We start from the raw sequence: 27,955 nt of genomic DNA on the forward strand, positions 1-27,955 counted from the left end.
CAAATTTCAAGATTTCGCAACCCACGGTTGCTTCATCAGGAAAGAGGGAAGGAGAAGGAAAGATGAAAGGATGTGGGTTTTAAGGGAGAGGGTAAGGAGTCATTCAAATTCTGGGAGTGGAAAGACTTACCTTGGGGGGAAAAAGGGACAGGTATACACTCGTGCACACACATACACATATCCATCTGCACATATACAGACACAAGCAGACATATATAAAGGCAAAGAGTTTGGGCAGAGATGTCAGTCGAGGCGGAAGTACAGAGGCAAAGACGTTATTGAATGACAGGTGAGTTATGAGCGGCGGCAACTTGAAATTAAAGGAGGTTGATGCCTGGTGGGTAACGGGAAGAGAGGATATATTGAAGGGCAAGTTCCCATCTCCGGAGTTTGGGGATTTCACAGGGATGAACCAAGAGGTTACAAAGGTTAGATGGACAGCGGAAAGACACTCTTGGTGGAGTGGGGAGGATTTCATGAAGGATGGATCTCATTTCAGGGCAGGATTTGAGGAAGTCGTATCCTTGCTGGAGAGCCACATTCAGAGTCTGATCCAGTCCCGGAAAGTATCCTGCCACAAGTGGGGCACTTTTGGGGTTCTTCTGTGGGAGTTTCTGGGTTAGGGGGGATGAGGAAGTGGCTCTGGTTATTTGCTTCTGTACCAGGTCTGGAGGGTAGTTGCGGAATGTGAAAGCTGTTTTCAAGTTGTTGGTGTAATGGTTCAGGGATTCCGGACTGGAGCAGATTCGTTTGCCACGAAGACCTAGGCTGTAGGGAAGGGACCATTTGATATGGAATGGGTGGCAGCTGTCATAATGGAGGTACTGTTGCTTGTTGGTAGGTTTGATGTGGATGGATGTGTGAAGCTGGCCGTTGGACAGATGGAGGTCAACATTGAGGAAAGTGGCATGGGATTTGGAGTAGGACCAGCTGAATCTGATGGAACCAAAGGAATTGAGGTTGGAGAGGAAATTCTGGAGTTCTTCTTCACTGTGAGTCCAGATCATGAACAAGTCACCAATAAATCTGTACCAAACTTTGGGTTGGCAGGCCTGGGTGACCAAGAAGGCTTCCTCTAAGCGACCCATAAATAGGTTGGCGTATGAGGGGGCCATCCTGGTACCCATGGCTGTTCCCTTTAATTGTTGTTATGTCTGGCCTTCGAAAGTTAAGAAGTTGTCAGTTAGGATGAAGCTGGCTAAGGTAATGAGGAAAGAGGTTTTAGGTAGGGTGGCAGGTGATTGGCATGAAAGGAAGTGCCCCATCGCAGCAAGGCCCTGGATGTGCGGGATATTTGTGTACAAAGAAAGACTAATTTTGAAATGGTTAAATAGTTGGAACCAATCAACTTTGTTTATTTTGCATTTATTTATTTAATCACTCACATTTCTTTTCAAGAAAGACACCTACCTGCAGATGGCTCAGTACAGCATGCATCTCAGCTTGACTTGTTCTCGAGAGTGATGCATCGTAATGAGTGTTGTTAATGATAACAATGGCAATATGTAAACAAATAAATCATTCTAAAATAAAAATGACTAGTAGCTGGATTTTAATCTGATTTGGTTCAATGAATAGTCACAGTCTTCTTTTCATACACAACACACAAACTTTATTTGTGTGATAAGAGAAGTTAGCATAACTCACACACAAAAGCAGTTATAAAATATTTGTTTCTGTCTCCATTCCTCAGGCTCATCTCATTCTACATAAAGTATATCAATCAGACTGGAAATGCACTAGCAAATTCAGTGGGAAACATTTTTTTTTAGAAATTACTTCACCTGACTTGGACAAAAACTGATTGCAATAGAATTTCAGTTGGACACTCGAAATCATTAAGTAAATAAGTATTGGTTTCAAGTTTTAAAACACTTTATTTTTTATTATTTTTTTAAACCACAGTAATCTACACCATTTTCATATACAACATGTTAACAGCTTTTCCTAAATGTGTAAGTATTAACTAAATACATTTATATATGCATAACATTACAAAACTAATTATATGTACAGTTCACTTAATTCTTTCATTTAGTATCTGCCAAATCATAATTCTTTCCTGTGACCATATATGAACCTGAACGTTATTCTTGACTGGTGTGTATCCAATTAAGTCAGCTGAATAGTGAATGAAAAATTTTGAAACTTCAATTTGAATACATTAATTAGCCACAACTCTTGAGTCATACATATTACCATTTTCTGATTGTATCATTTAACTTTACTTCTAAATTTTTAGTCAAGAATATTTAAATTTTGACAGGACTGACTTCACTAATATTAATCAACTTACTTTAAAACTGAAATAGTAAACAACAATATAAATAATTTATGTTTTTGTTTTAAGGAAAAACACACACACACACACACACACACACACACACACACACACACACACACACAGATAGGTGCTGACAGTAGTGAAAGGATACAGAATCACATTTTCATTACTTTTATGTTATTCATGAAATACAGTACACAAAATTTTCTAGGCCCATTACAGACATTTATCATTGCTCTGTAAAGTAGAATAGAAAAGATCCAACAGGCTCACCCTAGTTTCAATAGCACACTGCTTAAATTCTGAGGAGAAGGACATTATAAAGGTAATAATACACAAAAGTGTTAGTATATGATTTTCTAACAAAGATATAATAATTTATTACTACAGAATTACTTAAATATTTTATGTTAGCAGGCAAAGTCCCAGTTGTGGCCAGTATTCAAGCACAATGAATCTAGGTGAGGGACAGATGGGTTCATTCTGCATGCTCTAAATGTAGTTCAAAGTATTAAAGTAGTACTGTTAACTTGTGTATGCTGCACAAACATTAATTCTCACTAGGTCATTTTTTGTTTTACTTGGCTTAACACAACAAGCTGCTACAACCTAATTTTAATCCATCACATTGGTCCACATAAAAAAAGCAACAACACTCAGATTATCTTCTTTGAATTATGGTATTTCTTCATTGTTAATACTCAGTTTCTTCTCTTGGGTATTTGAAGTAAACTTATATGCAAATGACTACATTATTTTTCTTAACACTTTAATATATACATTTATAGTATGTCACTTACTAACAATTACTAATTCTCTCACTTTAAAAAATTCTATTTTTAATGGAAAGTGTACCATTTAAATTATTTTCATTTGTTTTGTTGGTAAAATAAGCACTTACAGATGTAAACAAATAAATCTAAGAGAAGGAATAAAAGAGTTTATATGCCAATCAGTATCTGAAATATGAATTTTGTGTATTGTTCTTTTACTATTCCAATTCTATGTAGTAATGTATCTGACTGTGTTTAGTTGAAAATCAGTTAAGACATGTAATTTCTATTAACACAATGATTATTAATACATTATGACCACATTAAAATAGGCTTATTTTAGACAATTACATAAAAATGTAAGTAATACTTTTAATTTGTTCACATTTTAAATTATGTGGAAGTCTGATTTTTAAAAGCACTCTCTTCACAGTGCTCCACATTAGGTCATCAGTGTGGGCTGTTGGCATGGGGTTGTTCAAGCATGTTCACAATTTCAGATAAATTACATTAGTTATTAACACTTCCTAGCATTTGTACTGTCAGCATTTCCATCAACTGCATTCCATAAATGAGGATCCACATCACTCATGGTCAGAAGAGCACAACACAGATATTCAGATTGTAGATATTGTGTGGAACAGATGCAAATTATAGAATCTTCTTTGTTGTGGCTATCAATCTCATCTTTGTGACTGGATAAGATGGCTGTCCATTTCATTAAAATTATATTTAAAATAAGCAATTACACAGTCTAAATGAAGTACATATCTTCAAGATGAATCTTTATCCAAGATCCAATATTGTATCATCATGACTCAACTATTGTGTAATTAGAGCTTTCTGCTGATCAAAAAACTGTTACTAACTTTAAAAATAATGTCAAGCTACTATGATGACTTGGCATGATTGACTACAAAATCTATGACACATTGTCTAACTGTACTGAAGTAAACAAGCAAATGGTGTGCATCCACACACATAAAACATCGCAAAGTTTATACGAAAGCTAAAAACTACAGTTCAGTTTAATATATTTATAACTATGTGTAATAATTATAATTGAGTAATTCACATTCATCCACAACATCCAATATAACCACATAATTTATTTGATTATGTTTGTATGTGATAGTAACACACACACACACACTTAAGTTAACATGCAGATAATTATATAATAATCTGATACAGTACTTATGAATGTAATATGTGTCTATATATAGATATACATATATATATATATGTAGAGTAGCACACTTAGCTACATTGCTTATCAAAACAGAGCAATAAATTTCATTGTATTAATACTGAAATTATATATTATGTTAATACAGTATTTTGTCACCCCAACTACATATTGGTCCAGGGTTCTGTATTATAGCCCACATCCTGTGGTCTAGTGACTTTTATAAACTTTCCTTGAGAGCATTAAATGTGGATCAAATAATTGTTTCTTTCTTTTATTTATTCTCTTGACAAATTTTTCAGTACTGAAAATGTTGACAAAATCTTTCTTTTGACAGACTGAAACAAGACCACATGGACTCAGAGCTGATAGTAGGAAGGAAACCAGCTTTCTTTAAGATACTTTATTGAGAAGATATGATTCAAGATACTGTGTTGAGCAGACAAAGCTTGGCTTTTGTGAGGGGCGCCGGGGGCGCAGAAGAGTTGAGCCCATTGTGGGACGCAATTGTCAGGCCGTGGCTGTTACAAGGGCTCAGTTTTGCAGCTCTTCAGTCCTGACAACATTTGCCTCACACTGAACGAACTCAGCGCCAGCCGGATCCACCACACAGATTAACAAGGAAAATGATGCTGCTGTTTACATGTTTATTAAATCTAAGCTTGTCCTTACACACAGTCCTACATTTAACTTCTATTTTTTCCCTTTAAGCAATTTTTATTAGTTATTAATACAAGTCACAATATTCTAAAGCAGCACAAACATCATCATTAGTATATGACACAGATCATTGATATATCAATGAAAGCTCTTTGGGTGAGCAACATGAAATATGAGTTAAATAGTTACTTGTACAAATAAATTAAATATTCAAGAAACAACTCTAAGTCATGCCAAGCCACCAGGAAAATAATATTCCAGAAGCTTCATAAAAAAGAGCAGAAGTTTTAAGGACTCGACATAATTTAATAAATCTGCCCAAATAATAATGATAAATCATTCTTTCAAAGAGTTTTGACAGTGACTACATTGCATTCTACCATTTGCCATTGTATACCATGCCATTCTATCTTTTATTATCTTTTATTCAAGGGACAGAGCTGCTGACACTACGAATGTAAAGTGAATAACAACACAGATCTCAACAACTCACTTCTGAAGGCTTCAACTAATCTATTATGCTAACTTAATGTTTTTAGGATAAATTTTTCATTAAAAAAAATTTAAAGGTAACCAAGTGTTGCATAAGTCTTCACGTATGGAGCATCCACCTTACAGCTCTCCCTGTTGAAAGAAAAAAAGAATTATGTAATGGGTTTTACAGACAATCAGAAGATAATTCAGCACACTTCAAGTACCCAGAAATCTGTCGTTTCATCTACATTCAAGATTGTGTTACCTGTTTATGACAGCAATATTTAAGTAAACAAGTAAGATATCTAACAAACTGAATACTTCTTCATACCTACAGGCACTGAAAAATTATTTAATTATACAGCACAACAAAAATGTACATTGATTGAATTAAATAACAGCAGGGAGCCACCCAAATATTCTGTAATTTGCATTATGAAAATACACTTTGTATCACAAAGTACGATGTAATAGAAATTTAAGACAGACCTCACTTCTGCCCTCTGTTAATAAAGTAAGATCAACCAAAATACTTGTCACTCAGACTCAGACCTCATACCTCAGACCTACCTAGTTGGTGTTTTGGTTTCTTTATAACATCAGTTTCTAAGTGAGTAGAGGAGTAGCTTGCAAAGCCCAGACACATTTCTTCTATAGTTCTTACAAAACAAGTACTCAGATCTACTGATTCTAGGGTCAATATTTACATGACAAAATGAAGTCTCTAGTTAAAAATATTTATGTTTAATGGGTAGGTTACATACAATACTTTTCACCATTAATGTGAAACAGGCTCCTGAGATATTAGCAAAATGCAGGTAAAATAAAAACAAACCACTTTTTTCATAACAAAAGATGACACTGATTGGAGGCAAACTCATGAAGTATCATTTCATACCTAGAAATTAATCCAGAATGTGTTCCATTTAGTAATGACTCTTAAATTACCATCTGTCATGTAAGTTGAATGGACAGACAATTCACATCACAGACAACTACCCTGTAGGCCCTAGTGTAAGTCTCTCTTACGGCTGAGAATTGAGGAATTAACTTGGTATATAGAAGGTGCTAGCAAATTTCACTAATCTTTACAGCATGTATTATTAAATAAAGCAACCCACATTGATACACACACACACACACACACACACAGACAGAGAGAGAGAGAGAGAGAGAGAGAGAGAGAGAGAGAGAGAGAGAAAAGAAAATAAGATACTCATTAAAAGTATTTGCTCTGTCTATGAACATAACTGCTGTTTGTACCTAGGGGAGCTGCAAAGTTCAGGAGCAGTGGTGAGAACCAGGGGAGTATAGACACAAAGTGTGAACATAAAGACTTTTTGTGCAATCTGTTATCGTTTTCAATTCATACAAAATTAGCTTTTAATGTTTCTATATTATGGCCCAGCTGTATAACTATTTATGTACTTTATCTTTCCCAGTCTGTATGAGTCTGGTAAACCTATTGTTCGAGCAAACAAAGTTGACACTCAGCGCGGTGGCCAATGGGAGTGACTGTAAATGCGAAATGCCTTTACAGTCACTCCCATCAGCCATTGCACCGAGTGTCAACTTTGTTTGCGCGTGTAGTAACGTCATAATAAACCATAAACTAAGGATTACTAAAGCTGCAAATGCCCCTATAGTATCTTCCTGTTACAGTCACAGGTGATTTTTCCCAAGGATTGGCACTTTAGTATAGAGAGAGATGTGCTACAGCTCCCTCTCCCTCCAGTTGCCACATGAAGCAATATCTGGGTACCCTCAGTGTTGATTATAACAGATGAAGGCTGAAAGAAATTAAGAGCTTCATGGCTGATAAGGTTTCATTTTAATTTTTAGTGATTATTAATCATGAATTAGATAGAAGCTGCACTATAACTTGAGCATTCGTCTGCATTCCCGATGATATGTGGAAGCAGTCAAGGCTTCTCTACACAGTTGCAATGACATAGCACTAGTAGTCACCTGAGTGAAGGCTTCCTGTAAAAGCTACTTAAAGATGGTTCTTTTACTCATCTCATAACATTATTAAACATCAAAAAGGGTGTTATGGAAACTCAAAATCTATACCAAATGGTACTAGGAAAACAATACATAAATTTTGAGACAGCTTTCAGTCACTCTTCAAGGAATAGAAGACTATTATGATCTGAACTCAGATGCTATAGTGATTCCAGATGGTCCAAAATAGACCAACCTATCATGCATCTAATAGTGCAATGAGATCCAGTACAAGACCACACATATAGATTGTCATCTCCAAATTCTACTACAATAATGAGAAAATTTTTGAAGCTGTCAAGTCTGAAAGCTATGTTGCAAGGAGTCTTCTCTCTCTCTCTCTCTCTCTCTCTCTCTCTCTCTCTCTCTCTCTCTCTGAGAGACTGAGAATAAACAGGTGATCTGGATGGGGCTGCAGGCCAATAGTTCCCCCTCTCCTCCCCCCTCCCTTCCCTCTGAGTTGCAACGAGGTTGTCACTGGTAAAATTTGTCTGTAAGGATATCATAGAAGCTTCTGAGTTCATAAGCCTAAAAACTCTGAGGACTTCATGAAGTACAACTGCAGAGCAGTTGTGAACTCAAGGTAATTTACAGAGAGGGGTAGTATTTTAAAGATAGCACACAGAGAGGAAAGATACATACATAGTGCATCAATTGAACAGTGAAATGCCACATCATGGCGCTAATGGTAGGAAACTGCAGGAAAGAGTTCCTGTCAACTGTGGAAACTGTGGTTCTGTTTGGCAAATATGACCCTGGAAATTCAATGTCACATGTTGATGAGTTAAATGATGGGAATTTTCATTCTGTCCTGAGCTTCAGAGCTGAAGCTGAAGCTGATGATTTAGTTTTGCACAGATGTCTTCAAAAAAGTACTAAGAATTCACAATACATCGCTGCAGCTATTCAAACCGAGATAACAGATATATAAGGTCAAATTATAAGAGAACAAATTGTCCATAGAATGAACAGTTTTAAGGACTTCATTGTTCTTTGTGCCAAAATGACAGACATTGCAAGAAATGAGCAACTATTTTTCTATGAAAATTTAGGATTAAATGTGATTTGTGTAACTTTGATGATGTTTATACCTGCTGTATACTTAACAGGGTTTGTATTGGAGAATTTAAGACTATCCAATTTGAAACTATTTGGTATCAATCGTGAATTTTCTGTTGGTCAGGAGTACAACAGATCAGCGGTAATGAGTGGTAATTTATGCAGAAAACTAGCTTTCAACAGAAGAGAATATAGTATCCAATGGCTGTTTATATATATTGCTGTAGTATTTGCTGAACTGCATTATCTGCAGGTGATTGGTAGGCTTAATATATGTCCATGATTAGCCAGGTCAGTTCTAGTGTTTTAGTGTTGTCTGGGGTAATATCTGGGTTGAAAAAATGTCTGAGATTTGTGAATTTTATAACTGTAAAGTAGTTTTTTTTTTAATTTTAGACCTACATGTTTGACATTACATTTTTAAACATTCTCTTGTGGCCATCTCCTTTCCAGCACTAACACTGATGGGCAGGCATAACTACCAGTTCAGCTATGGTTTTTAACTTAGTCATTTCACAACAGAACAGGGGCAATGGGTTACCTTGTTTTCACGTTTGAAGTAACTCATCTGTGCATTTTTTATCATTTTACCTCTATTATTTTTTGGCTGATCATTTAGCAAGAGACAAAAGAGAGTGTGTGTTTAGTGTTAACTTGCTACAGGAATGTAAATTTTTGAAATTGTATAATGACAGCAACAATGCACACTATCTATTGGAGAAATTTCAGTTGTATATGAGGGAGAGGTTAGTATTAAAGATTGATATTTCATATTGCAATCTCACTAAAACGGTTGAATGCAATGTCTTTGTCTGTGACATCTGCTCCAGATGAGAGCAATTTTTCAGTTACAGCGAACACTTGGTCTGCAGAAGTGAGTAGACTTTCAGTAACTGCTGTTAAACATATGCTAAATGTTAAAATTAATTCAGAACTTCCTCGATGTGAATTGTATGATGTAATTGAAACAGACAAACCATTTCTGAAAAAAAAAAAAAAACAAAGGTCTTGTCCAGTGAAAATACAGTTGAATGAATAAACTTTAATGACTCAGTAAACTTTTAAGACCTTCAAGTAATTTCAGGATTAAGTCTTGGGTTGAACCCAAAAAAATATGGTAATATGTCCTAGGTGGGATCCAAAACATACTACAAGCGTAGTTGTCAGGAATTGCATGGGGAGACTACAAACCATCAGGGTCTCATTAAACATAATTACTTTCTGAAACTGTTCAAAAATGAAGCAGTTTCTTTCTTAACACATGATTCTAAACGTTACAAAAAATCCACTGTGACTAAAAACGTTTTTTGTAAATAGCAGAATTGCCTCATGTTCTTAAATACATTCATTTTGCACATTGCCAAAAGTGATGAGTGTCTGGTTGCTATGCTGTAATGAATTTTGAGCTGTTTCAGAATGTCATTATGTTTAGCAGGGCAGTTCATTACAGTACGGCAACCAGACCCTCATCACTTTTGGCAATGTGCAAAATTTATCAGTTTAAGAACATGAAGTATTCTGCAGTTTTAAAAAATGTTTTCGTCATGTGGATTTTTTGTAACAGTTAGAAATAAGTGATAAAGAATTTTAATACTTTGACATGTCCTATATTACACGTACATTTACTGTACACATTGTAATCTTACAGGATCAAATAAAATTCAATTCAATTCAATTCAATCATGTGTTAACAAACAAACTGCTCCAAAATCATTATTATGTGCTGTTACTCAGAACCACTGCTTCTGTTGTACTAACAGTAGGCTACTGGTATGGAAAAAATCTTCTCCTGAAGCATTTCTCTTTGCAGAAGGCTGCAAAGTGATAACTGTGATCTTATTGCAACGTTAGAATAAGTTAGCAATGCGTCCAGTGGCTTAGAAGAAATTATACTGGATGGCGATAAAATCTATTTATTTAGACCTTTAAAATCATAGAAGAAGATAAAGTCGCAATCACAGTACTAGTAGTACCGAGCAAGGGTGCTTATGCCCAGAGGCAGTACGGGGAGGGGGGCGGGGGGAGGACTGCACCCTTCCCCTTCTCCTCCCCCCTCCCACCCCCCACCACCACCACCCCAAACTCACAGGCAAAGGAGAAGAAAGTGTAATCAGATGTCTTTCTTTCAAGAAAATGATTTAAAAGTCAGTACTATGTAGGTTTTAACAGGCCATAATTGCAACTTTTTTATATCTACTTACAAGTCAACATTTGTCTTCCAAAATATTAAAAATACTCAATACCTAAAGGTTCAACACGCCTCCTCCCCCCCTCCTGCCCCCCCCACCCCTCCACACACCAAATGACTTATCATGTGGGTGCCCATGGTATCATGGTCTAATTCTACAATGAAATATCAAGACAATAGTCCTGCTTGCAGCCCAGAGAAATATTACAGAATGAAAGGAGACTCACCTTTCTTTCATCATATAACACACCAACTACAAGTTAGGTTTCAGAACCATCAGAATTTAACTGAATCCTTTCAGGGCATAAATCCAAAGTAAGTGGTACCAAACTAGATTCCATAAATTTTTAAAAGTCAGTGTAACCAAGCTCCAACTACAAGACCAGAAAACACTTTGCTAGTGTTACAGATACACATTTCAAAACTTTTTTGCAATATTAGGATTCTGCATGGAATTCTAGTCACCCTCAAGTTCGAACAGTAACCCAAGAAATGTAATTTTCGACTTAAAACATTTAAAAAGCTGCCCAGAAACAGCACAAATCGAAAAAGACTGAGTGGTCTTGCTCTCCTCAATGTGCAGTGCAGTGTTACAATTGATCTACAGGTAGTGGCCAACCACTTTTCCTGCTGTTTTTCTTTATTGTTATTGCTGTCAGCAGTACAGGCAACCTGCTCTTCATCCAACTGGCAATAAAAAACCAAATCAAACGAAAAAACAACAAACAGGTAGAGATATTCACATTGAATTTAAAACTTTCTGAAGCTAAAAAATGAAATGGATGTTGTTAGATATATGATAGATGACTTCTTGCATTGGTAGTTAAAACAGTAATTATAAAAAGTAAAATGAGACACTGATATTTGAAAGAAACACTTTCCTGTCATTAGAAAGTGAAAGGATGTGTCACGGGATAGGGAGTCAGTTGCTGAAGGAGAAAAGGTTGGTCATTGAGGATGGTAGGAATGTGGTGGTATAAGGATGGAGGACTGCTGGAAAGCAATGATGGGGCAGGAGTGGCTGTTGGAACAGAAGAGGTGGTAGAGAGGGGGTTGATGATACCAATAGTTGTTGGGGAAAGGGGGTGGGGAAAGGAAGGCAGATGGGGGGAAAAAAAAGGGGGTAATGAAGTTTGGGGAGGGGAGAGGTGGGAGAGGAAGCCATGATAATGTGGATTAGGTGGGGTGGACCTACAGCTGGCATGAATGGATAAATGTCAGGCTTCATGGTCTGTGAGGGGGAGTTGATTGAAGTTTCTCTGGGAGAGTATATGGAACGTGTGTAGGCGGAGGATTGGTGGGATGTATCGGTAAAGGCAGGGCAGTATATGAAGACTGGAAAGTAGAGGAGAAACAATAAGATTATTGGTGCTGAGTTTCCATATAGTGAAGGTTGTTCAGAGGGGTTCAGTGTGAGTGAGGTGGAATTTGATGATTGGTAAAGGATCTTTGTGGGGAAAAGGTAAGCAGATGCAGAAAGTGAGGTGGAGTGCATGCGTTCCATCCAATACTTTTGTAGAGAAGGATGGGACAGATCAAGGATGTATAGGAGTGGAGGACAGTTAGTAATTTGGCAGTTAGTAGTTTTCGTCTATCATGGGCTTTTTGTTGGATGATTAGTAGGTGAAGTTTCGATGTTAGTTGCCAGTCTATTGTTGGTCCAAGATGTTTCAGCGTGTTAATTACCTGGATATGACAAACAGAAATGGTAAGGTAGAGGTCATGAAGATAGAAGTTGCAGGTGGTGCTTCCTATAATTATTGCCTGGGGTTTGGAAGAGTTGATGTTGAGGAGCCACTGGTTACATCAGGAAGTAAACTGAGGGATGGATTTGGAGGGATCATTGAGATTTGTGGAGTGTAGGATTGAGAGCAAGAAATGCGGTGACATCAGCAGGAGGCAAAATGGTGGAGATGGTTTGGGCATATCAGCCATGTAAAGGAGATAGAAGAGAGAGGACAGAGGCTTTGGGTGCACCTGCAGTGGAATGGAAGATGTGGGAGTTGGTGTTGTTAATGGTGGCAAAGGATGGGCAATTAGAGAGGAAGGATGCAATAAGGCAGACATATTTCATTGGAACTGCACAAGTCTGGAGTTTGAAAGGAGACTGGAATACCATAGACGGTTGCAGGCTTTCTCTAGGTTGAGGGAGACAAAAACAGTGGATTTTGGGTGTCAGACTGGTGGGAAAGGAGATGGATGAGGTGCAGGAGCTGGTCATTAGAAGAGAAGATGAGATGGAACCAACAGTGGTTAATGGGAATGACGTAGGGTTGATTCAGGTGTTGATGAGTATGTTGGGAGAGGATGGATTTGAAGATCTTGGTGAACACTGAGATGTGGCAGATGAGGTGACTGGAGGAGATATCAGTGGAGGTTTATGTGGTTTAAGGAAGTCTAGATTTCAGAGGTTTTCCACAGCCCTGGATAGTAACCTGTGGAGAGGATAGTGGTATAAAGAGGTGCCAGGCTGGCAAGAGAGGGGCATTCTTTAAGGTGCTGATAGGCAGTGCATTCGTGACTAGGGGATGGGTTGCATTTGCTATGAAGTACTTGTTTGAGGTCATGCACTGTGCTTGGTTGGGAGCTGGGAGGCAGGGGTGGGGCAGCAGTGTTAGTATATTTGTGGATGGTAGGGAAGTGGAAGTAATCAAAATGAGCGTTTCAGGGATGGGGAAGATGTTGGGGAGATAGGATGCAAAGTGATCAGCTTTGCTCTGCTTGTCGGAAAACGGGTGGTTGTTGTGGAGGAGCGGATAGTGAGCTACAGGGGTATTGCCAGTGAGTTGATGAAATGATTTCCAGCACTAGGAAGAGTTAATAGTGTGAGGTAACAGGCGAATTGTGGCACCCTGAAAACATTCAGTTCGGAGTTGGCGTGGCCATGTGGGCCTCTCGGCAGGTCGGCCATGTGGTGCCGGACGAGAGGGGTAACCCCAGCACGTGGTCCAGGGACTGTGTGGCTCGGAATTCCATGGCGACACTGTGTCAATGAAGGAGACATGCCGGGAGTGCCAAAGATGGCGGAGTTTGTGAAACCTTAATGGCAGACATTTCACAGTTCGTGTAGAAATTAATATTAGATAGATGAATCATGATACCTCAAAGAGAAACATGTACCGGTACTGGTACATTACCATTATTTGCACAAAGATTCTGATGGTGTGATCAGATTTTCAATATCTTTATTAGTTTAAAGCTTAGTATCTGACGATAAATTATAGAAGTAACACCCAGCAACGAATTTCCAAAATCTAAACGGTTTATCCGATTTTTAGATCAACATGTCTTTAGAAAGCTATTAGTGTAAACCTAAATTGGTATAAATTACACGCATGTAACTTGAATAGCACGTGAATTATTGAAGGTAAAAGTGGCTGATTACTGTTAATCGCATATGGCCATAAGTACTCCACAGTTAGATGTAAAAATGGTAGCACCATGTTTATAAATATATTTATTCATCTATGTCTCTGTTTATATCCGATATGTACTATTCATGAAGAAATTGGTCAATTATTTAGTGTGAATCGTCCTGGCAGATTAAAACTATGTGCCGGACTGAGACTCGAACTTGGGACCTTTGCCTTTCGCGGGCAAGTGCTCTACCAACTTTTTTTTTAAATCTCATTTTGTTCGTTTTCGTTCGTTGTATCTGCTCTGGGCGGACGTTGAAAGACACCCGTTTCAGTTCGTTGTTGATCCATTAACCCTCCTAATACCGTGGGGTCTATAATGACCCCAGGCCGTAATTTTCCGTAAAATATACCTTATTTCCTATTCCTAAAAATTATGAAAAATTCGGACTTTTCCTGAATTAAGTAATGGGTTCGTAGTAAATTAATATAACTTTTTGAAAATATTTAGTTTTGCAGAAAATCAAGAGAGAACCATTGAATACCATTGGGGTTAAATGCGACCCCATTTCTCTCTTGCGTTATTATTACCCAATAATGCTGCATTGAATCCGTAACTGTTGCTGTATTTCCTTTGTTTTATTGTTGTAAATATTGTTGTAACGTGTGATTGTTGCCAATACTTTATAAGCCGAGAATTATTTGTTCCATACAAGTGGAGACTACTATTGTGTGTGTTGCATTTAGTGGAAAATGTGTCGTCAGCTTTCTGAAGACGAAGTGCTTGAAATATTACTGCAGGATAATCCTCTATCTGGAGAATCAAATAGTGATATCAGCAATATAGTTTCTGATGTCTCATGCAGCGATGGAGAAATTGACGCCTTAGAAGATAATATTCCTCAATCAGATGGAAGTTCAGAAGAAGATTTGGACAGCACAGATGTCCAAACTGAACAGGAAGTGACACATATTTCTGACTGATATACAGGGTGATTCAAAAAGAATACCACAACTTTAGGAATTTAAAACTCTGCAACGACAAAAGGCAGAGCTAAGCACTATCTGTCGGCGAATTAAGGGAGCTATAAAGTTTCATTTAGTTGTACATTTGTTCGCTTGAGGCGCTGTTGACTAGGCGTCAGCGTCAGTTGATGCTAAGATGGCGACCGCTCAACAGAAAGCCTTTTGTGTTATTGAGTACGGCAGAAGTGAATCGACGACAGTTGTTCAGCGTGCATTTCGAACGAAGTATGGTGTTAAACCTCCTGATAGGTGGTGTATTAAACGTTGGTATAAACAGTTTAAAGAGAATGGGTGTTTGTGCAAAGGGAAAAGTTCTGGACGGCTGAGAACGAGTGATGAAAATGTAGCACGCATCCAGCAAGCATTTGTTCGCAGCCCAGGAAAATCGACTCGCAGAGCTAGCAGAGAGCTGCAAATTCCACAATCAACTGTATGGAGAGTCCTACGAAAAAGGTTAGTTATGAAACCTTATCGTCTGAAATTGGTTCAAGCACTGTCTGCAGCTGATAAGATTAAAAGAATCGATTTCTGTGATTTTATCCTTGCTCAAATGGAAACAGATGAATCTTCCGTTTCAAAGATTGTGTTTAGTGATGAAGCAACTTTCCACACTAACGGGAAAGTCAACCGTCACAATGTCTGTATATGGGGCACTGAGAATCCGCGGGAAACAACCCAGTATGAACGTGACTCGCCTAAGGTGAACGTTTTCTGTGCCATTTCAGCCAATAAAGGTTTTGGTCCCTTTTTCTTCGAAGGTGCTACTGTAACTGGACTACAGTATCTGGAGATGTTAGAGAATTGGCTGTTCCCTCAGCTCGAACAAGAAGCACAACAATTCATATTTCAGCAGGATGGAGCGCCACCACATTGGCACTTATCTGTCCGTAACTACCTGAACGTCAACTACCCGAGGCGATGGATCGGCCGCCAGGCAGCCCGTGACAGAGCACTTCATCACTGGCCTCCAAGAAGCCCTGATCTTACCCACTGCGATTTTTTCTTATGGGGGTATGTTAAGGATATGGTGTTTCGGCCACCTCTCCCAGCCACCATTGATGATTTGAAACGAGAAATAACAGCAGCTATCCAAACTGTTACGCCTGATATGCTACAGAGAGTGTGGAACGAGTTGGAGTATCGGGTTGATATTGCTCGAGTGTCTGGAGGGGGCCATATTGAACATCTCTGAACTTGTTTTTGAGTGAAAAAAAAAACCTTTTTAAATACTCTTTGTAATGATGTATAACAGAAGGTTATATTATGTTTCTTTCATTAAATACACATTTTTAAAGTTGTGGTATTCTTTTTGAATCACCCTGTATATAAGCACACAATGTATTTTTGTAAATATGCGTTAGGATTTAGAGCCAAGATATACCCTATGTATTTTTTATTCTTTTTATTTTGTGTAGGTCTAAAAACAAAGAAGAATTGTGGCACAAACATGAGTTGAGAAGAGCTTGTGGAAGAGAAGAGAGATGGAACATAATGCGAGTAAAGCCAGGTCCAACAAAATTCACAGTGAAAAATGTAGACTCCATCGAATTAGCTTTTCAGATGTTTCTTAGAAGAAACGTTGTTGATGTGAACTAACAAAGATGGTAGTCTTGTTTACGGTAGTAAATGGAAACCAGTAGATGCCAATCAACGGAAGTGCTTTATCAGTGTCTTGATCCTAGCAGGTGCTTACAAGGCCCATAATGAAGCACTTACACATCTGTGGAACAAAGAGGATGGTAGACCCATTTTTAGTGAAGCAATGGCTAGAAATCGCTTTACGCAAATTTCAAGGTGCATCCGATTTGATGACGCAGATATCACAACCGTGCTCCTGACAAGCTGGCTCCCATTAGAGAAATATTTGAAATGTGGGTAGTCTACACACATTGCAAGAAGCATGTGTTCCTCACAGCAACGTAACAATTGATGAACAACTTGTGGCATTTCGTGGTAGATGTCCATTTCGGCAATATATTCCTTCAAAACCAGGAAAATATGGGTTGAAATTATGGGCTGTATGTGATAGTGCAACGTCTTACGTTCTCAATCTCCAAGTTAACACTGGTCGACAAGAAAATGAATCTCGTGAAGTTCGTCAAGGCAAGAGAGTTGCTTTAGACATGGTGAAAGGCTTGGAAAACACTGGCAGAAATGTAACAACTGAAATTTTTTCACTAGCCTTAGTTTGGCGAGACAACTTCTGAAAATCAATCTCACACTCTTAGGAACAATTAGAAAAAATAAAAGAGGACCACCACAAGCTTTCACTCAGACCAAAGATTGAGTCAAATATTCATCTATTTTTGGATTCCAAGAGCATGCTTCAATTGTTCCATATTGTCCGAAAAATGGGAAAGTTGTAACTTTGCTCAGTACAATGTATTCAAGGAAAGAAGTGGAAGATCATGAAGAATGCAAGCCAGTAATGATTCTGGATTATAACAAAACAAAATCAGGGTTAGACACCATGGACAAGCTGGTTAGAACGTAGACTACAAAGAGGATGAGCAGAAGGTGGCCAATGGTATTATTTTACAACGTGACTGATATCAGTGCACTGAATGCATTTATCATATGGCTACGTCTTACGCCAGACTGGGCAGAAAGGACCAACTACAAGAGACGGGCATTTCTCATAGAATTAGGAAAGCAGCTCGTCAGAAGAAAGCCAGACAAAATTATTTCCCCAGTACCTCCATCAACAGTAGACAAAAAAAAAAAGGAAGGTGTCAGTTTTGTAAAAGGTCTGAGGATAGACAATTCACCGATAAATGTTCAAAATGTGGATGTTCTGTGTGTAAAAACCACTCTGCAATTTATTGCTGTAAGTGTAATGCGTCATAAATGTCAATTCGGAATTTAATCCAAAATGTTTGTAGTTTCGTGAGAATCATTCGTAAATTTTATGGAAATAAATAATTTAAAAAAAATATGCATTTTAATTTAATGTAATGTCACTGACATCTTGTTTTAGATTGTGGAAAACACAAGCAATGTGATTTTATTCTACCATTATTAAAAGTATCCTTAATACAAAATACATTCCGTTGGGGTCACTAAAGACCCCAATGGTACTCAGTGTAACAAAAAATACTCGATATTAGAAGGGTTAACTCAGATTTTTTTATTACAGAGGGCAGCTATCCCTTCTGACCGAACACGCTGAGCTACCGTGCCGGCGACTTTAGCCAGTACATCGTCTCCTACCTTCCAAACTTCCTTTCTTTCAGGAATGCTAGTTCTGCAGGTTCGCAGGAGAGCTTCTGTAAAGTTTGGAAGGTAGGAGACGAGGTTCTGGCAGAAGTAGAGCTGTGAGGACGGGGCGTGAGTCGTACTTGGGTAGCTCAGTTGGTAGAGCACTTGCCCGCGAAAGGCAAAGGTCCCAAGTTCGAGTCTCGGTCCGGCACACAGTTTTAATCTGCCAGGAAGTTTCATATCAGCGCACACACCGCTGCAGAGTGAAAATCTTATTCTGGAAATTATTTACTGTGCTTTAGAAAGCACAGAGACATTACGCTACTGGCTTACTTCTGTTCTATTCCTTTGATATACGAGGCCTGTTCAGAAAGTAAGCTCCGATTGATTGCCAAATTGAAACCACAGTGAACATCAGAAATGTTTTACTTGTAACAATTAGCTACACCTTTCAGCTACTTCTCTACGTAGTCGCCGTTCTGACTTAGACTTTTGTCATAGCGTTGTACCAACTTTTCAATAGCCTCATCATAGAAGGCAGCTGCCAGTGCTTTCCGCCAATTCTCCACGCTGGCCTACACCTCGTTGTCTGTGTCAAAATGTTGTCGTCAAAGACAGCGGTTCATGTGACCAGAGATGAAACTCAGGGGGAGACAATTGCGGACTGTATTGTGGGTAATCTAACATTTCCATTTGCAAACGATGCAGGAGCATCTTCATTGCCCCTGCAGAATGCGGCTGAGAATTGTCTTGAAGACGAAACAGCACGACAGTTATGTAATGTTAGCTGCATAGCTTCAGGCGAAATTTCTCACCAGGCCCTCGTACTTGGCGGCAGACACTATTTTCTAGACATATTTACGCACTCACTGCGAGCTCAGAAATGAGAAGAGCGACGTGATGCTAACTGGGGTTATACTAGAGACACTACCCAACACATCTGTGCAAAGCTTTATCGGATTTTCATAGTCGTTTCCATTTCGCGACCGATCGGAGCTTACTTTCTGAACGCCCCTCGTATGTTTATTTAATTTGTTTACGTATTTAATGATGTGTGTTAGAACGTGTTTATGGTCCAGCTGTAGGAATATTTATTTAATTTCAAGTTATTTAAATGTAAATCCAGTATTTCGAATGTGTTTCATTCAGTGTGCGATTTGCAGGGGGGGATGGGGGGATTCCCCCCCTCTGCATCAGATCATCCCCTCCTCTGGTTTTAGTTTATGCATCCCAACCTGGGATGTTTATTTCCCACGCACTGGAGTAAAATTTTACACATAATTTAAATTTGTGGAGCCGAATACTGAAAGTTTTTAGTAAGTCTTACTATTAATACTATTAATATGTTTCAGTTTTCTAACATCAGAATAAGTACAGCTTTTCACAAATGTGCCTCTACTTTTTGAATTCCTCTCGTATACCTGTATGTAGATGATTTTGTAAATAAGCTTTACCTATAATGTACTTTTAAAGATATAACGCCACGGTCCAAGCTAGTAACGTATATAATTCTACTAACCCCCTAAGACATCCCTCCCACTGGTAAAAGCACAAATCGCACCCTAGTTTCATTATGTCTGTGAGTGTGCGTTGGCTTGGAGACAGGGCGGGAGCGCTCTAGCCAATCACAGTGATCGTCACAAAGAGGATACGTGGGGAGACTGTATGGAAGTGCGGTGCGTGGGAGAGTACGGGAGGGGACAGAGGAGGGCTCCAAGAGGTGTTGCGACGGGCGGTCACGGGAAAGACTTGGAGAGTGGAGCAGTTTGCGCGTGGTCACGAGAGATAGAAATATATCTTAGTGCCGACTTGTGCTCTTGTGAGATTTTCGTGGCTTCTGCTGTGAATACGTAGTATGCGTTTAGAAGTGAATATCTCGTGAGCTATGTTATTGCTCATAACTAATTACATCAAATAGGAATCTATTGTTTCTCTGTTATTCAACATATATTTTATTTAATCGCTGGACCATCGACTCCAATAAGTGTTTTGCTGTAATAAAGGGCATTCTTAAAGGTACTTCTGCTATCGTATTCATCATTTAAAGTAGTTAGAATAGTACCTGCAGAATTTATTTAATTGCCAAAAAAAAAAAAAAAAAAAAAATTGCTCTGAGCGCTATGGGACTTAACATCTTAGGTCATCAGTCCCCTAGAACTTAGAACTAGTTAAACCTAACTAACCTAAGGACATCACACACATCCATGCCCGAGGCAGGATTCGAACCTGCGACCGTAGCAGTCGCGCTGTTCCGGACTGCGCGCCTAGAACCGCGAGACCACCGCGGCCGGCTTTAATTGCCATCTTTCATTTAAAAATTTATATGTTACATTCACAATTTGCAATTGCCAAGTGATAGGAACCTTCGACCATTCGGTAATGTGTATATTCATATAGTATACCGTAGACTCAGCAGTATTTGGCTTGTAATGCGGAAACTACGTATCCCAGCCCCTAGACAACGAAACCAGCCAAAACCTTTAATATTTCAACTCTGAGTCTGAGGGTACGTAGTTGAGGGCCACCACACCACATCATTTATAATTTGAATGCCTGCAGTAGGAAGTGTAGTATTGAGTCTGATGCATGTCTGGCGCCAGTCTCAGCGTTTTTTAGCATTTGATTTTCCCGACTGCCAAGACAGATAATTACTTCCTGAAAGTGTTCGCAGCTATTCTGCGATTGACTGTTTGCATAATATCGATAAGTGAATTTACATTGTGAAAACCGTGGCCTTAAGGTATCTGCACACATTCATTATTTAATGAAAATTCTAGTTTGTCAAACTTCTCTCATACCACCACTAATATCGTCAGTTGGCAAACCAATTTCACAAGGTCAAGATCAGCATTGCCAATTTGACGGATTTCCCGTCAAATTTGACGGAATTTCAGGTTGTGTGACTGGTAAAATTCAGTTCCACGGTTGACAGATTGTTTTGATGTATTTTTCCGGTCTCATTTAATTCTCAAAAAAAAAAAAATCTTTGATAAAACTATTACGAAGGTAAATCCTTATGCACATGCAAGACAGTGCCATGGATGTATTGCACTAAAACTTTCACTCAGTGTGTTGCAAAAACGGGCTATATTTCATTCAGGTTACATACATGTAGGATATAACCGAAAAATGAACTGAAATTAACTCCTTAGATTTCCTTCCTATTGAGCTATGTATATGGCTATTTGTTAGCTAATAGTTTCAAACATCTCTGATGACCGACAAACTCAACAAAGCAACGATAATGCGGTGGCAAATGACTCTAATGTCTGTTGTAAGCAAAGATACAATAGTATGTAAGTGTCTGAGCGTAGGGAGCAGAAGCAGGAATCCTGAAACGCCATCCTGGGAAGGGTCCGAGTGGAGGTGATTTGCCATTGGCCTCCTCCGACCTGTTATGAAGCGCCGAGCGTGTTTTTGTACACAAGGGATAACTGTGATGAGTGCTGGCAATGTGTGGTGTGTTATGGATGAAGATGGTGAGGTTAAAACTCGGTGCTAGCACATAGCATAATTCTCTCGAAAAGCATCAATGGGGACGCTGAACTTAACATTCCCAACCGATGGATGAATCGCTGTCAACAGTATTACATGTCCTCTCTTCACGAGAGATTGTGGAGAGGTTTGGAATTTAATCCAGGACATTGGCGCAAAAACTGGCGATCAGTAAGTTTAAAACTATCATCTCCCATCTTCTGGCCGGCCAAATACTGGCAGCGAAAATATCATCCACCTCCTGGATTCGTACTAGCTTTAACTATACAATTCGCGCCTCTAGCACCAGCAACACAATGACAAAAATATTCTGTGCTCTATGAGTTAATGCCGAGAATTATGGATAGTGAGTGCATTATATTAGTTTATGGTACTTCCCGCGAATTGTAACTTGGCATCTATCGAGGTTTGTGGGCAGGAGGGAGAGTGGAGAAGCTATGTATGCTAAGCGGAGTGATGGATTGTGAGGTGTGGAAGAAGGTGAGGGAGAACCAGCTCCACCCCATGTGTTGTAAGCACCCAGTGAAGGCAACAGAAACCTGTGTTTTGACCTTCCATGAGCTCCTGATAACAGGCTTTATTTTCCGAAATGGAGAAGAAAATAGCTTCTGTGATGAGCCAGCAAGCACATCATCACTTATTTTCATAAAAATCACAATGAATATACCGCAACAAGAGACAGACAGCGCAGTTCAACAACAAAGAAGACGACAATGCAGTCAACACCTGCTAACTGTACGGTGCGCTGTTGGCACCGAACATCTGAAAATCACTAGAGCACGAATTCTCCCAGCTGCTACATAACTGGGGAGCTGCGTTCCAGATTACAGACTACAGTATTGTAGTGAGTTATTGTGTGCTTAACAACTGATGTCTAGTGCTCTTTTTGTTTGTTTTACGACTGACTGAACATGCTTGAAAAGAATGTCAAGCAGTATGTACGGCATTTTAGTAAAGAGTACTTGAGTGATAAACAATTAAAGGATTGGCTGTTAGAGGTGCCCAGGGAACCTAGTAGTGTACGATGTAAATATTGCCAATCCAACCCGAATGTGCGTTTGTCAGTTTTACTTTTGCATTGAAAAATTAAGAATCATTGAAAAGCATCTGAATCTTTTTCATCTTCACGACAGTCAACATTATCATTTTGGTCTATGAAACATACGTATGTACATGCAGCTGCGGAAGCTTCTCTTACATTGTTTGTAGTTAATCGGTGTGCAATTAGGTCCGTTGATCATTGATGTTGGTAATGGACATTTTAGTCTTCTTATAGATGATTCTGCAGATATTTCTGTAATCAAATTGTTGGCTGTGTCCATAGTATATTTTTCAAAACAACAAAGCAAAGATATTTCCACCCTTTTAGGAATTGTTGAACTAGAACAGGGAAATGCTAAATGTATTCTTACTGCAGTAAAATAATGACTTTCAGATTATAGTTTAGGCATTAAAAAAATGAGAGGAATTGGTAGGGATACTGCCTCTGTAATGGTGGGAATTAAGAATGGGGTTTACCAGAAACTGAAATGTGAGGTCCCTAATCTTGTACTGATACTCTGTTTTTGCCTTTCAGTTCAGTTAACAGTGTCCTCTACCGTCCAATTGTGAAACTTATTCCTGGTTTTCTAAATCTTATTCTAGACAAGTAATATGTATGGAGTTGTTTAAAGCAATAAATGATGGAGCCGAACCCCTTAAAATTATACACCAATCAGACACAAGGTGGTTATCGACCGAAGTTGCTGTTACCGCATTTTGGGTCAGTGGCTTGAACTACAGACACATTTTGAAATATCCAGACATCAGATTAAATGCTACACAGCTGACCTGTTATAGAGTATGTACTCTGATGCCATCAATAAGCTTTATCTTCTGTTTCTTAGAGCAGTTCTAGAAGGATGTCAAAAGGTCAATAAACATTCCAGTCAAGTACAGCAGACCGTTCAAAGCTACTGTAAAACTTAGTGCTTCATACTGTAGGTCTTACGAGGCGGATTGTTGTCAACGGTTATAAGAAGGTTTTGCTAACGGTAGACGACAGAAAATACAAATCCTTTAATATTTATCTTAGCCAAGAAGTAGAGGTTTCATTGGTAAATATGATGAAAGAACAAAATAACGCAGAAAGCGAAAAAGTTTTTCACAGTAGATGCGAAAATTTTCTGCTTTGCTTAGCAGAGGAGCTGCTGAACAATGTCAAGGTTTTGCAAAAATTGTGCCTAATTGCTCCATAACAGTGTTCGAGGATGGTTAAAGAGAATATAATCCTGCTAGCTCAGGAATTTCAATTACCTGACATAGAAATAACAAAAATTGTCTTTCAGTGGTCAAAATTAACTACTGTTCAATGGAAAAAATGTCGACAGTATAATAGAATTTTGGCAAGAGATCGCATCATATAAAGACGCTTGTTCCCAAAATCCATTGCAGGAGCTCTCAGATTTTGCAATGATGCTTTTAATGTTCTTGGTCAAATGCTGAGGTCAAAAGAGCGTGCTCAACAATGTGAAACCTCCCTCAGGAATAGACTTAAAAACAATACGGTAAATGCAATTCTCGCTGTGAGGGCCGGAATTAGGCGTGTTACGTCTTATCAGAGCATGCTACGAGGCAAATTCGCACAATGGCTGCGTACCGAGGAGACCAACAATCAAGCACATCAACTGAAGTTGAGGCTGAGGACGATGTGGATTGCCGAGTTCGGCTGATTTTAAAACGTTTCTCTGTCTCGTACACTAGGTATGAGTATAATTTTTAAAATAATTTTAATTTCGTCTTTATTTGCAATAAAATACGGAGATATCTGATTTTGACGGATTTTTGGGTGTTGATTCGACGGAAAAAATAATCATTTGTTGGCAACACTGGTCAAGATGTGGAACACCAAAAAGTAAGCGTTTGCTGCACATATTTTAGCTATAACTGGTAAACAACAGAAAACAATGAAAAAGTGGGTGGATCCGAGAATGGCGACAATAGAAGCTACTTGTCATATGTTAATTTACTGACTAAAATGACATGTGTGGACCCGAAAGATTTTATCAACCATTTTTGAACGAGTTATGCATCTCACGGACAAGTTATTATGCCGATATGACATACAACATAGAAACAAAACACGTTAAAGAGCGAGCCAGTCCTAGTCAACAATAGATTAGGTGTAACTTTGAGATTTCTGTTAACAGACTGGATATTCGAATGCTTGGAAGTTTAGTACTGTAATATTAGCAAACATAGTCAGCAGAAATGTTATTTAAACCTGTGAAGTAATTATAACTGTCCTGTGTTGACACATTAAGGTAATGGAAATGAGCGTTTGGCGTCAGTGGCCGGGAGACACCTTACGGGGCAGGTCCGGCCGCTTTGGTGCAGGTCTTATTACATTCGACGCCACATTGGGCGACCTGCGCGCCGGATGGGGATGAAATGATGATGAAGGCAACACAACACCCAATCCCTGAGCGGAGAAAATCATCGACCCAGCCAGAAATCGAACCCGGGCCCCTTAGGACGGCAGTCCGTCATGCTGACCATTCAGCTACTGGGGCGGACATTAATGTAATTACGTGGGATTGGGGAGGGAGTTACTGTGGTGAGGCTGACTGTATTTAGATAAACTCCTAGCTCAGTAGTAAAGACTTTGATGAACTTTTCGAAGTCGTGGTGACTGTTAACGTAATTCAACGAACTAACAGGTCCACTATATTTTCAGCAACACTAAAGTGAATCCTTTATTGTTACAGTACTTTGTTACTACATCTGCGTTGTTTACCAATCATGACTGGACAGACTGTGTCAAAATTATGCACATAAAGGTTTTATAATTTTTCATATAACACACTGACTTGAAGAAAATTGGTCACAATAAGGATATACAGGGTGAGTCACCTAACATTACCGCTGGATATATTTCGTAAACCACATCAAATACTGACCAATAGATTCCACGCACCGAACGTGAGGAGAGGGGCTAGTGTAATTGGTTAACACAAACCATAAAAAAATGCACGGAAGTATGTTTTTCAACACAAACCTACGTTTTTTTAAATGGAAACACGTTAGTTTTGTTAGCACGTCTGAACATATAAACAAATACGTAATCAGTGCCGTTTGTTGCATTGTAAAATGTTAATTACATCCGGAGATATTGTAACCTAAAGTTGACGCTTGAGTACCACTCCTCCGCTATTCGATCGTGTGTATCGGAGAGCACCGAATTACGTAGGGATCCAAAGGGAACGGTGATGGACCTTAGGTACAGAAGAGACTGGAACAGCACATGCTAACACCTTTTTATTGGTCTTTTTCACTGATGCACATGTATATTACCATGAGGGGTGAAGTACACGTTTCCGTTTTCAATTACGGAGTGGAATAGAGTGTGTCCCGACATGTCAGGCCAATAGATGTTCAATGTGGTGGCCGTCATTTGCTGCACACAATTGCAATCTCTGGCGTAATGAATGTCGTACACGCCGCAGTATATCTGGTGTAATGTCGCCGCAGGCTGCCACAATACGTTGTTTCATATCCTCTGGGGTTGTAGGCACATCACGGTACACATTCTCCTTTAACGTACCCCACAGAAAGAAGTCCAGAGGTGTAAGATCACGAGAACGGGCTGGCCAATTTATGCGTCCTCCACGTCCTTTGAAACGCCCGTCGAACATCCTGTCAAGGGTCAGCCTAGTGTTAATTGCGGAATGTGCAGGTGCACCATCATGCTGATACCACATACGTCGACGCGTTTCCAGTGGGACATTTTCGAGCTACGTTGGCAGATCATTCTGTAGAAACGCGATGTATGTTGCAGCTGTCGGAGGTTTCAAGCGTCAACTTTAGGTTACAATATCTCCGGATGTAATTAACATTTTACAATGCAACAAAGGGCACTGATTAAGTATTTGTTTATATGTTCAGATGTGCTAACAAAACTAACGTGGTTCCATTTAAAAAAACGTAGGTTTGTGTTAAAAAACATACTTCCGTGCATTTTTGTATGGTTTGTATTAAACAATTACACTAGCCCCTCTCCTCACGTTCTGTCTGTGGAATCGGTTCGTCAGTATTTGATGTGGTTTACGAAATATATCCAGCGGTAACGTTAGGTGACTCATCCTGTATATATAACAGATGAAAACAATGTTATTTTGTCTATTCACTTTGGTCACTATTGGGAAATTCTTCAGCAGATTGTAAAGAGTGCTGTTCAAGTCTTCTGCAAGTTTCCTTTTTGATGGTCCTGGCGGCCGACATTGCACTTCTCGGCACGCAGGGAACAACACTACACTTTATTGGCGTCCAGAAACACATGTATAAATATCGTATACGGAATTTAATCCAATAATAAGATATTTGCGGAAAATCTTGTTTACCTTGGAGACCATTTGCCACCTGGAACATAAGACCATTTGCCACCTGTAACATAATAGACCCCCTTGCTTCCCCCCCCCCCCCCTCCCCGCTCCCCACATCACCGCACCACTGTTTTTGGAGCAACCACCGGAAAAAATTTTGTGTTCCACACAGTCAGCAGTTTAGTCTTTCAATGTCCTTCTTACTGAGTGTCTTGATTTCTAGCCTCACACTGAAAGCACTTTGATTTTATTTTACACTGATAACACACAAAAATACATAGCCTAACTGGCTGAAAACGTCATTGTTCCTCTCTGGGTAAATATAGGCTTGCAGTGCTCCAGTCTTTTGCTTGGCCGGCCAGTGTGGCCGAGCAGTTCTAGGCGCTTCAGTCTGGAACCATGTGACCGCTATGGTTGCAGGTTCGAATCCTGCCTCAGGCATGGATGTGTGTGATGTCCTTAGGTTAGATAGGTTTAAGTAGTTCTAACTTCTAGGGGACTGATGCCCTCAGATGTTATGTCCCATAGTGCTCAGAGCCATTTGGACCATTTTCTTTTGCTTGACAACCATATAGTGGTAAATAAGACAACACATACCCAGTTCTACTAAAACTTCTGTGTTAAAAGACTGCTGATATTTGAAAAATTAAATCTGAGGTATGATATGAACATGGAAGGTATAAAAATATAAAAAAATGTACTCTAAAAGCTCTCTGAAAGTACCATAGACAAGTGAGAAAAGCTGGATAATCTCCAACACAATGAAGGGAAAAACGCAACCTAACCCTCCTGGTGCTGGGCAGGGAGCAATGCACAAGCAGCCAACGTGGGAGGGAACTGAATGATTTGTGGGATAAGGAGTGCCACCCCACTCTCCATTGTTGCCAGA

At 39.1% G+C, this 27,955-nt stretch overlaps 1 protein-coding gene across 1 annotated transcript in view; it reads right to left on the reverse strand.

Moving 5' to 3' along the window:
* Positions 1-2,367: 2,367 nt before the first annotated feature.
* LOC126221264 (regulator of G-protein signaling 11) overlaps positions 2,368-27,955 on the reverse strand; it is a 289,957-nt gene continuing 264,369 nt past the window's right edge. Inside the window, exon 14 of the mRNA XM_049942176.1 lies at positions 2,368-5,530. Coding sequence (XP_049798133.1) covers positions 5,470-5,530 — 61 coding nt within the window. The 3' untranslated portion in view covers positions 2,368-5,469. The remainder of the gene's footprint in view (positions 5,531-27,955) is intronic.

The sequence above is a fragment of the Schistocerca nitens genome, chromosome 1 (genome assembly GCF_023898315.1).
Source record: "Schistocerca nitens isolate TAMUIC-IGC-003100 chromosome 1, iqSchNite1.1, whole genome shotgun sequence".
Taxonomy (NCBI): Eukaryota; Metazoa; Arthropoda; class Insecta; order Orthoptera; family Acrididae; genus Schistocerca; species Schistocerca nitens.